Source organism: Crocodylus siamensis, chromosome 2 (assembly GCF_052110815.1).
Source record: "Crocodylus siamensis isolate JL-2025a chromosome 2, ASM5211081v1, whole genome shotgun sequence".
Lineage (NCBI taxonomy): Eukaryota > Metazoa > Chordata > Crocodylia > Crocodylidae > Crocodylus > Crocodylus siamensis.
In genome coordinates, this window is record NC_143396.1 from 268,231,156 (window position 1) to 268,248,179 (window position 17,024).

The 17,024-nt window shown below is 42.5% G+C and overlaps 1 protein-coding gene across 1 annotated transcript in view; it reads right to left on the reverse strand.

Moving 5' to 3' along the window:
* CLMN (calmin) overlaps positions 1–17,024 on the reverse strand; it is a 142,184-nt gene that overhangs the window by 36,165 nt on the left and 88,995 nt on the right. Inside the window, exons 2-3 of the mRNA XM_090033955.1 lie at positions 3,752–3,813; positions 55–150 (exon numbers count right to left, since the gene is read on the reverse strand). Of these exons, the coding sequence (XP_089890081.1) occupies positions 55–150; positions 3,752–3,813 (158 nt within the window). The remainder of the gene's footprint in view (positions 1–54; positions 151–3,751; positions 3,814–17,024) is intronic.

The window sequence follows — 17,024 nt, forward strand, 5'->3', positions numbered from 1 at the left end:
AAACACAGAGAGGATACCATACCATACAGAAGTATTTCTCCATTGCATGCATACCAGTTTTTGGCCTGACAGGACCTCCAATAAAGCCATCAAGATTTTCCCATCCTGAATATCAACAAACAGGTCTCTCACTTTCAGAGGAGGATTGCGCTGTGAGGAAAAGAAAAATATTGACTGTACAGGGCTTAGTTACTTTTTAACAGCAGCACTTGGTAAATCACAACTGTTTTTGAAGGAGATGAGTGAAGTGTTACAAAACAGAGAATTTATGAATGAATTGTAAGAAAGGGCAACTTCTCTCAACTTCAAGATTATTAGCAAAAGCAAAAGCTTTTCCTGAGTATGGACAGAGCTAAAACTGAAATTCTGGTCTCATTTAAACAAATACAGTGAAGTCAAAGGAGTTATTCCAGATTTACATGAGAGCACAGCCACAAATATAGACTTCTAAATTTGGCCCTAAACAAGTAAAGATAGTGTGGGCAGTGAAGGGAGCAGTATTCTCTCTCACTTACACCAGCTTAAGCTCACTGGTGTTGCTCTTGTGTCATGCAGAGGTAGGACCACATCTAGGCCAGTGACAGTATAGTGTGGTTTACTTTGTAAAGCGTCCCTTGGTGCTATTCTATTTCCAAGTATTTTTAATATGCTTTAAATGACATGCCAATTTCATAGATTGCAATTCTCCTTTTTCTGCAAACCTCTCCAAAGGGAGCCATCTCCTTCATCCACGTAGGTGTCTGATGATGTGTTCACTGTGAGGCACACAGCCAACTCAGTTCAGCCCTCAGGAGTCAGTCCCATCTGCAGAAATTACCCTCTGCTTGGGTTATCTGTCCCTAAAGAGCACCCCTTTACTTCTTTGGTTGGTCTGCACAATCCCATATGATTAAGCACAGCTTTGGGCAATTTGGAATAGGATAGTCTTGTGATTAGTCTTTCATCCAGCCAAGAACCATAGTCCATGTTGCCCAGAGAGAAAAATATTAGTTGAAGAGCCACGACACACTTTCAATCAAAGAGTAAACATTGTATTTCTTTTTATTATAAAATCTTTTATTTATTTTCTTTTAGAACTTCCAACATTAAAAGCACTCAAACTTGTCAGCTGTTGAGCACTCAGAGCACTGCTGCTACAGCTCATGGAGGTTGCAAGTAACCAGGTTCATTTCAGGCGCATGACGATATTTGGCATTTTGGAAAATGAGAACCTACTAAATCTCAGAAGGCCCTTGAAGAGGTTCTTCTTTTCGTTCTTTAAAGATAGAGGAGGAGCTGACAGAAAGCAACAACAGACCAGTCCTTCACCATGTATTCCCCAATATCAAGAAGTCTTCCTATGACTATGAAGTAATTTAGCACTGTTCTCATTATCCAGATCAATACATTTAACTTTGACAATTCCAGCAAACAGGGGCAGCAGCAGACATTGCCTTCAGTTAAAAGAGCATTTTGCGATGTGGCAGTAATCCAGAGAAAACACTCTATGTGCTCCTAATGTTCCTAAGACTTCATGTGCTTGGTATGGCAGAATTAACAGCACCCTGCAGCCCTTTTCATGATCTAATTCCTTTTGTAAATTAAAGAACTTTTTCAGAAGCCAGATGCTCAGCAAGCATTTCTGACAGATTTCAAATTGCAGTTAGTTTCAAATGCTCAGGTCTGAGTCACAAAGGAATTACACACTCTCACTTTGTACTGTGGATTGTTCCCAAAGATCTTGCAGTCAAAACATTACTGCTAACCTTATTCTGAATTTCAATGAAAAAATTAAGAAGGTCCCTTCTTTCCTCCAGTAACAGACACTGCAGGACAGTGGGCTTCAGCAATTACATTGTACTTAGTGCCTTTCTTCTAAAATCATTTTACAGATCACATACCTACAACACCAGTGAAATGCAGTCACCTTTCTTGGGTATTGTGGTGGCTAGATAAAAACAATGTCACATAGCATAAACTGTTCAGGACAGAATGGGGCCTTCAGTTTGAATTCTCAGGGAATACTTTAGCTCTGAGTCTTGAACTGTATTAAGCTCTTTGTTGCCACTTCAGTAATAATATGTTCTCCTCTGGGACATTTTTAGACTGTGCACCTCTTACTTATGTGAGCAGTATCACTCAACTTCAAGCTACTCATGAGTAGTACACTGTGAGTACAACCATTGTGAGTTGGATTTGCAGCATCAGATCCAAAGCATAGTATAGCAGCAGAGACACGGGAGAATGAGACATTCCTACTTATGTAAAAGACCATGGTGTTATAAATATCTAAATATAGGAGTGACTGTCTCATTTGTAAGGTCCCATCCTTCCTACCCACAAACAGGAAATCGAGGGAATTCCAAGCGTGTCTACACTGATATTTAAAGTCAGGCTTGAGTTTGCTCTCAACTAGCCCAAACCATGTGAGCTGCCCTTCCCTACCCGCACCACCTTTTAGTCTGTATCAACAGGGTCCATGAGCTTCTTATTTGCAATGCAGAGGCCTTCTAGGAGTCAGTCTATGCATCCGTTCCTTCTCTTGTTATGGGCAGTAAAAAGAGGAAGTGCAAAGGGCTGGAAGTCAGGAACAGGGAATTATGAAATAGCTACTGATAGATTTCCTGTGCTCCAGGCCTGCACACTAGTGTAAGTTCCAAAACACACTGCAAAAAGGGGGTAAGCTAGGAAGTGAGTGATGCAAGGGTTGACCTCATGCTTGGCAGTTCACAGTTTTCAAGCTCAGGCCGGGGTGCTACTTTGGGTTGAACGAAGAGGTTTATAATTTAACGCAGGGGTCAGCAACATGCAGGCCATGGACCAGATCTGGCTAATGGAGCCACAGGACTTTCGTGGTGCGTTACTGGCTGAGGGCTTCAGCAGTGTCTAGAGAGGAGGCTTTGCTCACGTCCGCACGGGGACGAGGCAGCAAAGAGCTGCACCAGGGCTGGGCAGCTGGAAGCAGCTCCTGTACTACTGTTGCTTTTCTCTGGCCCCCTTCCAACCCCTGCTTCCCATCCCCACTGCTTCTAGCTGTCCAGCCCCAGCATGAATAGAGCAAAACTCCTCACCTCCAGAATCTATATTCTTTAGATTTAAAGGGAAAAAAGCCACTCATAGAAAGATCTCCGAGTCACATACTTGCATATGTGGCAACTCTCTGCTGCCATTAAATAACCATAAACAGATAACAAGTTAGGTTAGCCAATAAAGAAATCAAAGCAACAGTACAGCTCCTTTTGCCCACACCGAAATACACCCTTCTCCTCAAATAAACATTTCAACTTTCCTATAAATTCCTTTAAAAATCAGAATAATTCTGAACTTTTGAATAATCTGATGCTATTTAAACACATTTCTTGTTGTGCTGTTCTTCCATCTCAGTAGCTAGCCAGTTTTCATCTTCCTTTCACAGCATGGAGATGTAACTTTGGCTTGGACGAGTTTCTGGTTCTAGAGCAATGTAATTCTGCATTTGTTTATGACCAGCCTAATACTATATGAGGAATTAATCCAGCATCTCTCTTTGTTGCAAAAGGAATGTAGGGTAAAGATACATATAAAATAGAGGCCTGAGCATGTATGCTGTGTCCTAGAACTCTTTCCACTTACAGATAAACAGTACCAGATGATATATGCAATCAAGACATGTACACGGAACTACATTTTCAGTAGAGGGGTGCGTATACATGTGTTAGTACAGTGGTATTTGGGGCAAGTGTGTGAAAAAAATATTTTTACAAACGGATAGTCTATTTGTTGTCTGTCTTACCTTTCCCAAATGTAGATTTATCCACCTGGTGAAGGTCCTCTTCTGCACATTTTCCCTTTCCACTAAAAATAAGAAAACAGGAGCTTTAATTTTCAGAGGCGAGAAAGTTCATAGGAGTTTAATAATCAAATCCATAAGAGAGCCCAGTAAATAAGGCACAAGATTCTGAGTCAGTAGTCCTGGGTTTGACTTGTAATTCAAACTGTGGCCTGGACAAAATACTTGCACCTTGATTTTTTAATGAAGTTAAAAAACCACTTGGACACAGAACCTTCAAAGTAATAATGAAGACAAACTTGCATACACACAGAGGTGCCCTGAAGCTGGAAAATGCAGTTCTGCCTACTTAGGTCAATCTGCAGGGTCAAGAACTGCAAATGCCTGCAAATTAGAGTGAAGTGCACTCTAAGGTATTTATGTGCAAGCATAATTTGAAAAAAAAAGTGCAAAATTTCTTCACACATTTTCTCCCATTAATAAATAAACATGGAATGATAATAAAATTAGGTCTATTAATGAAGAGCACTGAGGGCTAAATCCTGCATTACCTATTAGACATTTAGGGCCAGAGTCTATTCCACCTATTAGACACCCAAGTGGACTTAGGCACTTAGATATGCTTCTATTCCACTCTGCTCTAGTCCCTGAAAATCCATTCATGCATTTACTGTTGTAATGCATGATGTTTTAGCCTTAAAATGTAGTCACAAAAGGGCACTGAGAATGAAGATGATTCTCTTTCCTTTGGCGCTAGCAGTTTTTTCAGGGACTCAAGTGGGATGGAACAAGACTGAACTTAGGCACTTAAGTCAACTGAGGTATCTGATCGATAAGACCCAGCCCTAAATGTTAAATTCCTGTTATGATGTAGATGATGAGAGTCAGGGAGGCATCCTATTTCAGCCACGTAGATGTATAGTTTCCTATCCTTTCAAAGGGTGCAAATACACTGGAGACAAATGATACTTCACCCAGCAGGGTCATACCACTCTCCTATTCACTTCATTGGGCAGCACTTAGACACCTCAGTTACACAGGAAGCACTTAGAACTTCATTTACTCTAATGGGGAGTTTACATTTGTGCTAACATGCGTCTGTCTGTTAGGAATCCTCCCTCCCTCTGCCATAAGGGACAGGTATAATAAGGCCTTTTGTCTTGGCAGCTAGATACAGACAGCATAAGGTTCTTCTGTAAATACCCTAATGGGTTAGAGCACCTGTCCACAACATAAGTGACCTGAGTTCTATGCCCCTCTCAGGCTCTGGGATACTTGAATCCATATGCTCTAGTAGAGCAAGGTCAGGGAGGACTGAGTTAGGGAACTTCTGGAGGGACTGGACATGTTCAACTCAGCAGGTCCAGATGCTCTCCACCCCAGGGTGCTGAGGGAATTGGTAGGGGTTATCGAGGGACCCCTGACATGGCTTTATGAGCACTTGTGGTGCTCTGGCTAGGTGCCAGACAACTGGAAGAAGGTCAGTGTTGTCCCCATTTTCAAAAAAGGGAGGACCTGGGCAACTATAGACCTGTTAGTCTTACTTCGATCCTGAGGAAGCTCTTTGAAAAGATTATCCAGGAACACATCTGGGAAGGACCAGCAGGGGGAATGATGCTCAGGGGCATCCAGCACGGGTTCATTAGGTCCTGTCAGACCAACCTGGTTGCCTTCTATGACCAGGTCACAAAATCCTTGGATGCAGGTGTCACGGTGGATGTAGCCTTTCTGCACTTCAGGAGGGCCTTTGACACTGTCTCCTACCCCATTCTCATTAAAAAGCTAGGCAACTGTGGTATTGATGCCTGCACAGTCAGATGGGTTGCAAATTGGCTGAGGGGCCACACCCCATGGTGGTGGATGGGTCATATTTGGCCTGGAGGGATGTAGGCAGTGGGGTCCCCCAGGACTTGGTCCTTGGGCCTGCACTGTTTAATCTCTTTATTAGTGACTTGGACAAGGGGGTGAAAAGCACCATGTTCAAATTCGCTGACGACACCAAGATTTGGGGTGAGGTAGGCACGCTAGAAAGGAGGGACAGGATACAGCTGGACCTGGACAGGTTACAGGGTGGGCAAATGAGAATAGGATGGGATTCAGTACTGACAAGTGCAGGGTGCTGCACTTGGGCAATAAGAACCAGCACCACACCTATAGGCTGGGGAACTCCCTTCTCATCAGTGCAGAGGCAGAAAAGGATCTTGGAGTCATTATCAATTCTAAAATGAACGTGGGCTGCCAGTGTGACAATGTGGTCAGTAAGGCTAACCGCACCTTGCCATGCCTCCACAGATGCATTATGAGCAAGGCCAAGGAGGTGATCCTCCCCTTCTATGCAACACTGGTCAGGCCACAGTTGGAGTATTGCGTCCAGTTCTGGGCGCCACACTTTAGGAGAGATGTGACCAGCATGGAGAGGGTCCAGAGCAGGGCCACTCACATGATCCGTGGACAGCAGGGAAGACCCTATGAGGAGAGGCTACGGGACCTGAACCTGTTCAACCTTCACAAGAGAAGGCTGAGAGGGGATCTAGTGGCCATCTATAAACTTATCAGGGGGGACCAGAGGAGAATGGGAGAGACCCTGTTCCCCTGTGCACCTCCCAAAGTAACAAGAAATAACAGCCATAAGTTGTTTGAGAATAGGTTCAGGATGGACATTACAAGACACTATTTCACAGTCAGGGCAGCTAGGATCTGGAACCAACTTCCAAGGGAAGTGGTGCTGGCTCCTACCTTGGGGGTCTTTAAGAGGAGGCCAGATAAGCACCTAGTTGGGGTCAAATGAGCCCAGTATTCTCTCCTGCCCAGGGCAGGGGGTTGGACTTGAAGATCTACTTAGGTCCCTTCTGACCCTACGTCTATGAATCAATGAGTACCCTAACCCCCAACCTATGGGGCAGATATGGCTGTGAACTATTTCCTTCTCTTGAAGCTGGTGCATTGGTGGCCAATAAGGAAAGAGTCACAGGGCCAAAAGGGAGCTGGACTCTTTGGCCCAGGGAGGATGGCCCTTCCCCATGCCAGAAAGGAGGGAATACTATTCCAAAGGTTGCTCATGCAATGATTCTTCAATGCCATCATGCAAACTGACTTCATTAGGAGTCACACTGCTTTTATATCATGACACTATTCTAGACTGCATTTTAGCAATAGGGGGCAAGGTCTGGTCCAATTCATAGATTCACAGATTCATAGATGCTAGGTTCAGAAGGGACCTCAACAGATCATTGAGTCCGACCCCCTGCCCTTGGCAGGAAAGAGCACTGGGGTCAGATGACCCCAGCCAGATGCCCATCCAACCTCCTCTTGAAGAGCCCCAAGGTAGGGGAGAGCACCAGCTCCCTTGGAAGCCCATTCCAGATTTTGGCAACCCCTACCATGAAGAATCCTGATCTTTCCTTTTCTGATAATGAGCCTTTTGGTTTTCTTTCATCATGATGTGTTAATGAAATACTAGTTTCCAACCTAAAATGAAGCATTTTAATCTTGCCCAAATGAAAATATTTCAAGGGACGCGCTCCCTCCCCGGCCAAATTTTCCTTTGTATGGAATTTTAGAGTGTTTTTGAGGGTGGGGGGGCAGAACTTAAGGATGAAACCAGATTTTGAAATCTTGTGCAATGGATTACCATCTTCCACACAGCTCTTTCTGTAATGCACTCAAAACGGGCTGCTTACAGATAGAGATCCAGACTTGGAGCTATTATAAAAGCTCCACTTTTAACTGGCATATTATAGAGTTGCAGCAACACTAGGGAGAGAGGAGTCTGTCCTGCAGTGCACAGGATGATCTTAAAACAAATGGATCTCCAATCCCAACCTCCTGCGTAAAGTGGGTGTGTGGCAAGAAGTGCCATGAAGACACATGATTTCAAGAGAGTCTGACAGCAAGGAGAGTCAGTATCTTGTAAGGGCAGAGGGGTTGGAGAGGTACTGCACATGTGTGAGTTTTCTTAGTTCCTGAAAGTCTCTTTTCCTCCCTCCAAATAGACACACACTTCTTCCTGTCTGGAATTCTGGGTCATGTCTTCTACAAGGCTCTCCTGCATTAAGAAATATTTTAATGAAGACTGCCACTCAAAGATTTTCCAAGCAGTGCAGGCTGGGCATCTATTCCAGTCTCATGGAGGGACTTGCAAAGCAGTGGGGGTCTTCCCAGTGTCACTAAAGCAAATACACAACAACAATGGAAGCCAGGGCTCACTTCCCTCTGTCAGAACAGCATCCATCTCCCTGAGTCAGATCCAGTCTCCCATTGATTGGTTTCCTTCTGTTTCCAGGATGCTTTCCCTCTTTGCTGCGCAGGGACCCAGCCTAAAAAGTTGCTCTCAGGTTTGCCTGGCCTGTGACCTGCCAATTAGGATGCTGCCATGGGATACCAAGGTACTGATCTTCTCATGGGGAGGTAAGCCTAGAACCTATTTTATTTGGCCTGGCTAGATGACAAGAAATCAGGCAGGTACATATGCATTTTTGGTAATCTACAATTTGAGGGGTTTATGTTGCACTTCTGGGCATTTGTGGCAGAACTGAATCACAATGGAGGGTAAAGAAGCTTAGGCACCTCCAGTGCAGCATTTAAATCATTTGTGAAAATACAGAGTAGGGACAAATGTAGCTGTGGATGGAAGTGCTGTAACCTGGAAGGCCTGTGGCCATGTATATGCAATCCAGACTTTCAACCCTATAGGGTTAGGATGATTTTTCATATTTTGCCTGTATTAGAAGTAAAACAGAAACGTAAGAAGGTGCAGAAAGTGCAGGCTGTCTAGATGCCACATGAAGGACATGTAGGCCATGCAGACTTCAGGCCAGATTCCAAAAGGCATTGAGGCCTTAACTACCACTGAGCTCTGTATGGGAGTTTTGGCATATTAATACCCTTTTGAATTCAACCCTTCATTCCAAATCAACAACATCACAGGCCCCTTGTTTGTCTGCTTGATTTTTAGGTCTTCTTTCATGACTGATTAAAGTGAAAGGCTAGCATTTGCTTCCTCAGAAAAGAGTGAAATCGATTTAAAATTAAAAATATATGCAGTTACTGTGAATCGTAAATTTTTGGTTTTGGTAATTTGAAAGAATTAAAATAAAGCCTTCTCCCACTAAGCCATTAAAGATGCTTTAGAGACAGCCTTCTGGATAAAATGTACTGTAGTTTAAGTTTATCATCAGTTATAACCTCTATTGGGATATTAATCCTGTGCTCACTGAGAGATGTTCTTAATTATCTAACAAGTGTTTTCCATTTATAAATACTAGGGCACTAAGTAGTTTAGATTTTATGAACTGCTAAATATTTAAAAACTAAATTAATGATCTGCACTAAATCTATGTCCATAAGGATAAAAGCTATTTGACTGGCTAAATTTAGCAGTAATGAAGATAAAGGGCCTGATCTTCAGCTGGCATAAATCAAGGTAGCTCTATTGACTTTAGTGCAGCTCAGCTAATTTAACACCAGTTGAGAATCTGGCCCCAAATTCTTATTACCAGAGTCACCATGGATCTAGACCCCACCGTGTTAGACACTGTAGAGAACGCAGAACAAAACATGGTTCTGCCTCCAGCAGTTCCACAATGTGAGACAGCAGACAAGTAAAGGAATGAGGGAGGAAATGAGAAAATGGCATTGTTCAGCATATTAAACCCATTAGAAAAGCTTGACTTATATGTACTACAAAGAAAGGTTCCATCTCAATTCACATCACAGAATGATAACTTTATTCTTTTAAACCTTAACCTCTAGTGTTTTGCCTCAAAACCCTAGCTCCCTACATCAGAGAATCATATTTTTTGTATTGAGATACCACCCACAGGGCAGCTCTACAAAGGATCAAACTCCCTGTGTACTAGGTGCGGTACAAATAGTAGACAAGATATGGTCCCTCCAACCCATAAACATTTAGTCTACTATAAAAGAAATCAAATAAACAATACAGTGCCATATGGCATTAAAAGGAAGAGCATAAAATTCTGCTCAACTTCTGTTTATCCTCTCTTGTAAAAAGTAACACCTACATTCAATATAACTGAAAGAGATTAAAGAAAATGCATTGCCAATTCATGGATGTAGCTAGTCTTGACTTTCACTTGAATATTGGAAACTTGACAATTTACTAAAAAAACCCTATTAAAAACTAGCTAGTTGTATGCTGTATTTTAATATATTCAACAAGCATATTACAGTTATATTTTAAATCATTTTGGGCTTCTTCAGCCACAAGAAAATAGCTAAACTGCCTTCTGGGAAATCATGTTCTGTAAAAAGTCTAAATCATTTTATTGGTCATCTTAATTATAGGCTAAGTAGTCGCCTCTGTAAATTAAATTTTAATATTGTGCTTTTTGATCATTTTAATTCAAGGGTCATCAACCTCTAATTATATGTACAACTATTTTCTTTACTCTGAGGTATAGAAACAGAGTTTCTAGTTTGAATTACATCTATCGCTGATAGCAATTCAGGCCTTTTAAATCAGCTTATTCCTGCAAAATCTGATGATACAGGGCTGAATCACTGCCCTTTAAGTACTTTAGAAAAGAAAAAAATACCAAATTAATTATTGTTCTTGTCTTTTCTTTTAAAATATTTGAGCAAGTATGTAAACAGATTGAAACAGCTCCCTGCAAATGAAACTAAGTAACATTAGGGTGGCAGAAGGTCAGTATAAACACAGTGGCTTTCAATGCTAAAAATCTCAATATACAGCATGCTATGGGCCATGTTACATCCTTAGAGGTCTTCTTCCCCTCTCTGACAGCCAGAGTTGCTACAATGTATGATCATCATACAAAGTCCTCTTCACAGAATGTGTGCGCTTTGCCCTATAAGCTGAACGATGAGTCTCAAAAGTGTCTCAGCCCAGAGGAACAGACTTCCACCTTCAGCTTCCTCTGTGCAAAACTGAAGTTTATTTTCTACCTATGGGGACTTTTTACCATCTTACATTTTCCCTAGGCCTGAGGAAGGGCATGTGTGCCTGAAAGCTTGCAGAAAAAGATATTTTTTTTTGCAATTTCTTAGTTGGTCTAATAATAGGTATCATCTCTAAATCAGTTCTAGAGTTTTTCATTTCAGTTGACATACACAAACAAGGTTCTTTGGGTAAATTCGATATATTTTATTAGACCAACTGAAATAGGTGGAAAAATTATTCTCTGCAACCTTTCCAGTACAAATACCCTTCTTCAGGCTGAGGAAGCACCTGCTACATCATTTGTTATGTGATGTCAATTGACATAAGCAACCATGTCTGGAGTTTCTAGAGTTGGAGATCTCCTGAAAACAGCTTAATGGTGTTTTGGAATTTCTACTCCAGGTCCCAGCCAAAGCCAAATAATGCAGAAGCATACAAAAGCTGAGGATGGGAGAAGGAAAGGTAATGTTTTCTAGCCTCAAAAGATGTTTGGTTTATGCTGCTCCTAGAGTAAATGAAGGTAGAGCAGGATGATTTTTTTAAGGAGTACTTGAAGAGAGTCAACATGCACTTTGACACATATCTTTTTTTGTTCTATAAATCCTAAAATGCATGCAACTTAATATTGCACATATGCTTGCAAGTGTGTTCAGACATAGACCCAGCTTGCTCAGCAGAGATTTCCATTCTTAAATAAGTTTTTGGTGCACTCAGGCCAAAAACAGACCGATGGTTGATCCCAGGGCTGACTGTCCTGGCCTTCTGACCCCCATCAAAACAGGTGAAGGACAGTCATTGCAACTTGAATTAGCTGCCATTATCCTGGGGCTAAATGTTAATTCAGATGTTTCACATGTAATTAACATGAAGACTATGGGCCTGCCCCCCTCTTGGATAAACAGCTTTGTCCTGCAAAAAATCTGAAGTCTTTTTTTAGCCTCACCTTTGCATGCAGCTACCTGAAAATCTGTAACATTGTTCTCTGTAAAATAATGTCTGGACCCGGAGATACTGTAAGGAAGTACAGTGACCCAGGCATAAAGATATTGATTACTTTGTGGTTTTCCAATGCTAGAGAGTAACAGTAAATTTGTGGGGCGGGGATTATTACTGCTAATGTCATTCATATGGTGTACTATAGAAATAATGGGAAAAAATTCCACATAGGTATTTACTGCTGTGTGCCTTTAAGTGTTTCTCTCCTCTCATTTCATGGACCTCCCAGTTTTGGTGCAGCCTCCCTTCTCCATTTGTGAGGATTGTAGAGACTCTATAAACTTTATACAGTTTCCATAAATCAAATAGAAGCTTTTTTCTTCGCACCTACAATTGCATAAAGGTGCAGAAAATCAGTCAGGTGTAAGGTTTCTGTCCTGATGTATACAGTTTACTGAAACTACGTTGGGTTTACTGAGCAGCTAGAGAGCAATAAGAACATTATAAAATAATAATTACACACACCATATGGCTGGCCTGAACACAAACCCTGTGCGTTATGCTGGAAAGGAAGAATCCCTGCTGTGAGGGCTGAATTTAGGGATGTAATGTTAGAAGGTAGTAAAGCTACAGTATTCTGATTTTGGTTTAATGTTTAAGAGTTTCAGGGTTCAAGCTCAGCTCTGACCTTGTCATAAAAGGCAATTACAAAAACAAGATGAGAAACTTTGACAATCATGAAGCAGTAAATGCTGTTAAGGGAGCCAAGCCTTCTCTCCTGCTACTTTCTGTGGCAAAATTTCCCCTGATCTCACTGGGAGATTCACCCAAGTGAAAATTTAGGAATAAATACTATACCCAAGCGCACAGGTTTGGTGCAGGAATCATCTGTGGTATGAGAGAGATATAAGGAAAAAAAGTATGAAAAATATCATAAAGCAGCATTTGAGTTATACAGGGACCTCTAGTACAATCTCACATCTTCTCTGCCTTGTAACTGTTTCTTAGAGGGTGTCAGGATTTTGCTGAAAGATAGGAGGTACATGCTCATTATGTTAAAGACATTACATCTAGTACATGGAACCAAAAAGCTCAGGAAATACAGTCCAGGAAAAAAAATGGACTGGACCCAAAGTGAAATACATAGGTGACTGGTGTCACCTTAGTTGGGGGGGGGGGGGGGGGGAGGGGGGGGATGTGCCCCCCCCCCCAGCAACCAGTCAGCAACTGAGGGAAGGGAGGTCACCCTGCGGCCAATCTCACTGACTGGGGGTGGGGTGTGCACCCCCTATGCAACTCACTAGAATACTGGCCTCTGGCTTCTCTTCTGTTCCATCCAGGAAGAACACACACCAACTGCAGACACTTCCTCAGCCTGACGAAAGGTGTTTGTACCCAAAAGTTTGCAAAGAATTTTTCTAACTATTTTAGTTGGTCTAATAAAACCTATCGGATTTACCCAAAGAATCTTGTCTGTCATAGGGACACACAGCATTCTGTCCTTGGTGTCCAATCAGTCTTCCAAGTATCCCAAACTGCACTACTCCTCACCCCCCACCAAAACATGCACAGCGAGAGGCTGCTCTGGAATGCAGCTAGGATTCTATGGTTCAAATCCTGTTCCCAGCTTCTCTCCCCACCGAGACAGGCAGACCACACTGCAGGAACAGAAGCAGGGACTATTTCTAAGTCCCCAGATCAGTTAGGAATCCTTCGCAAACCCGGTCCTAGGGCCCCTCCCTTCTTCTCTGTCTTCAGCAGCACTTCCCCTCTCATTTCTCCCCTCTCCCACATATTGCTGCCACCATGCCCAGTATCCCCATCTGATCCAGAGCTGCAGGGAAGGGAAGAAGGGAGGCACTGGGAATGGTTCCAGAGCCCCCTACCTCCAGCCAGGAACAGTGGCAACAGTGGCAGTGGTCAGGTTCTACCTCTTGGCCCAGTCTCCACCCGGTGCAGAGCCTTTAAGCATAAGGTTTCTAGTGGGAAAGTGTGAAGAACCGGAGAATACTCCCCCGGGGTGTTCCCTTGGCCACGAGCATAGGTCCAACCAGAATAACACCTCCACGCTACAGCAAGACCTCTCTGCCTGCCCTAGATCTGCTTTACCACCTCGTCAGGTGAGGCAGATTGGCAGGAATCAGCAGCTGGGTTGATATCCAGGGCTGAGCAGGGAACTGGAGAGCAGATGGGGAGTGAATATGGAAGACGGCAGGCAGGTAGGATGATTGCCATACCCTGCCCAAGTCTGAAGTCCCTGGGAATGGGGCAAGAGACCAATCAGGCCTCATAGCTTGTAGGATTCCTCACTAAAGAAAAGAAAAGAGAGAGAGAGAGAGAGAGAGAGGAAACAGACACTCTCTCTCATCTTACTTTTTTTGTGTGCTGATTAACCACTGCGGGCAGCCAATTAAACCAGGCGCAGTGGCAATCAAAAGAGAAAAAAAACTCTCTGTTTGCCGATGGCACTGAGCATCAAATGCCTGGGAGAAGACAGGCAAAGCAAAAGGGGTCGTCCTAGTCCCGCCAACCAGGTAGGGGACTCGACGTGCCCAATAAATGTTCTTGTTTTTAGTTTTTTTGATTCTCTCTCTGTCTTTCGCCAACATGGAGCTCAGGGGCGTGAACCAGCAGTCAGTCGTGGTTGGGGTGGGGAAGTCATCACCCCTCCCTTTTCTTTTCCAACCTCAAAACATCAAAGTCATGGCAGGTGGGACTAGAGAGAGAGTGAGAGCCCCAAGCAGACTGACAGAGGGTCACGATGCGTGGGAGAGGACTGGTAATGTCAGCCAGACGCAAAGGCACGCGTCCGTATCCAGTGACTACTCAACAGAAAGTTAATTGACAGCATGGTTTTTAAAGTAGAGGCTGAAAAACCACAGAGATTTTAGGGGGTCCCTGGAGCACACAGCCCCCTACGAACCAAAAGCATGTAGCCACACAGACCCCAAGCACATAGAAACTTTTTCACTCTTTTCTGGAAGACGCAATATTCTGGGTACTCTACCATGCCCTGGTGCTGTTTCAGCAGCGGTGCAGTCCCTAGAAGGTGAGAGTACTACTTAGACCCTGAACAGTGTACATGTGGACACTTCTTTCCAGGGATGAATGTGAACCAGTTTCAGTCAGTGATGTTCCTGCAACAGTTCAAATGTTGTCTGTCTATGTTCTTAGAGATGAAAACTGACAGCAGTTTCATTCTCCCTCATGACTCTCCTGAAATTGCCAAGAATGATAGCAGAGGACTGGGTGTGGTGATATTTAAATGTTGCTCCATCAAGGTCTGGACTGAAGGCACCAGGCAGTCGTCAGACCACAGCAACTTGTGATCACCGCCAACCTGAACTATAGTTGAACCAGAAAACTAAAGGCGAAAGGATCCTCTAGTCAAATGTTCTGAGTCACCCACTCCTCCAAATTCTTCTTTTATGTGCTTCAGTTTTGTATAGGTTTGCTCTTTTTTATTTGGGAAATAAAATTAAGAGTCAAAGAAACTAGTAGTATTAATGAAATTGGCTTTGAGGTTTTCTGCACGCACAGAATACCTCGTATCTTATTATGCAGGGTAAAGAGCTTTAATGATTTTCAGGCAGAATTTTAAAGGTAGTTCTTATAGGCTCTGACTGTATTCATTTAGACATGTATATTTTTAATGTCTGCATGAAGGGCACAGATGAACATAATTTCATGACTCGCTTTGATCACTTCCACTTTACTGGTATATTCTTATATAACATGAACTCACCATTCAATTGAAAGTGACCAGGTATGAAGTTGAAGGCTGCAGAGCATCAAGCACAGAGCTACAAATGCTACCCATCCTCATCAGGGATTTTTCAAACAACAGCTGTTTTGTATTTTTTTTAAAAAAAGAAAAAAACCTCTTCCACTTTTGTAAAGTTTGAGAGTGAATTCACAAGCTAATCATGAAGAAAACAAAGGACTAGGATCAGATTCAAGTAAACTTCCTTTATGCACAACAGCCAAGACACCTGAGTCATAGCTTATTATGCTCCTGCTGTTCTTTGTCTAAGGATTCTTCTAAATAGAGGTAAGTAACTGCATTTGGATAAATAAGGATTGGGGTTGTATATTCAGATGGTGATGCCTTACATGATGCTTGACACCACTGGAAAGAAGTTTGGGCCCTTGCCCAGAGAAGGTTTCAGTGTAAATCAAAATCAATGCACAAGGCAAAAGTTAAAGTGCAAGAGGACAAGGGGATAAGCATAGGAAGGATCCATGAAGGAAAAAAAACTGCTTTAGGATTTGGAAGAGGAAAATGAGGGGTGGGAGGGAGGACAGGCTGGGGGGAGAAAACTGTGACTGCTAAAGAGGTTGCATGAAGGAAGTTACAAAGGCAAGTGTGGCAGAGGGAGATGCAGCAAATTGGTATACAGAGATTGTAAAATAACACAAGGAGTTTAAGGTGAAACAAGGGCAGAGTAATGAGTAGGGGTGGGATAATTACATTTATTTTAACTTGTGATCCCTTTTGCATTTGAATTCCCAAGTTGTATTAATGTAGTACACTTGCGCAGCCCCTGGGCTTTAGCTCTTATTATACTGCTGTTCTTTTAAATTGCTGAAAACAACTAATTCACATGACAAATTACAGGGAAAAATTCTCCTCTCAAATCAGCATGGAGGGGGAGTTTAACTCCCATGTTCTGCCACCGTTCAATGTGAAGACTGGCAGTGACATGAACAACAGCTCCACAGATGTAGGAGTGCAGTTTGGAACAGCAAAGTCAAGGTGCAAAGAATTTCAACCAAGCTGCCCACAAAATTCATTTTATAGACTTCTGAAATTCTAAGAAATGTATATATTTTTTTTTCATGCTCGAGAACTCAAAACAGCTTAAAGGATTAATATAAATTTGCTTTTTGAACTACACCCAGACTAAAAACTTTGTTGTGTACCAAATGTCAGCTTGATGTAATTTGGAGCACATGAAATATTAAATCCTTAAAACCCTGGGTTTATAAAGGGAACATTAACTACACTATATATCGCAGAGCCCAATCTCAAATTACCTACTGTGAAATAGTGCCACTAAACTTTCCAGATGATGTCGTTAAATTAACTGTTTGCTGAAACTGACCCACTTACTGAGGTCCTCATTAAACTTCTATGGCAGGTGTTGAAACTTTGAGACTTTTGTTTCAAGGGAAGTCGCAAAGTAAAAGTTGTATTGGCTCAGAGACCTTTAGTACTCAGGTTGTGTGGAGTACACACGTCTTCAGGTCTCACAAAGTACCAGATTTTCATTAGATAACTGCACCTAATTTAGCATAAGAGTGCCGCTGCTGGTTAGTGCAGAATTTCCCAGTCAGTGATTTGTGCTCCTTTGATGCAGTAAATTCTGCATCCCTCTGAGATATTAAAGGATGAACTTGAGATTCCCAGACAACTTA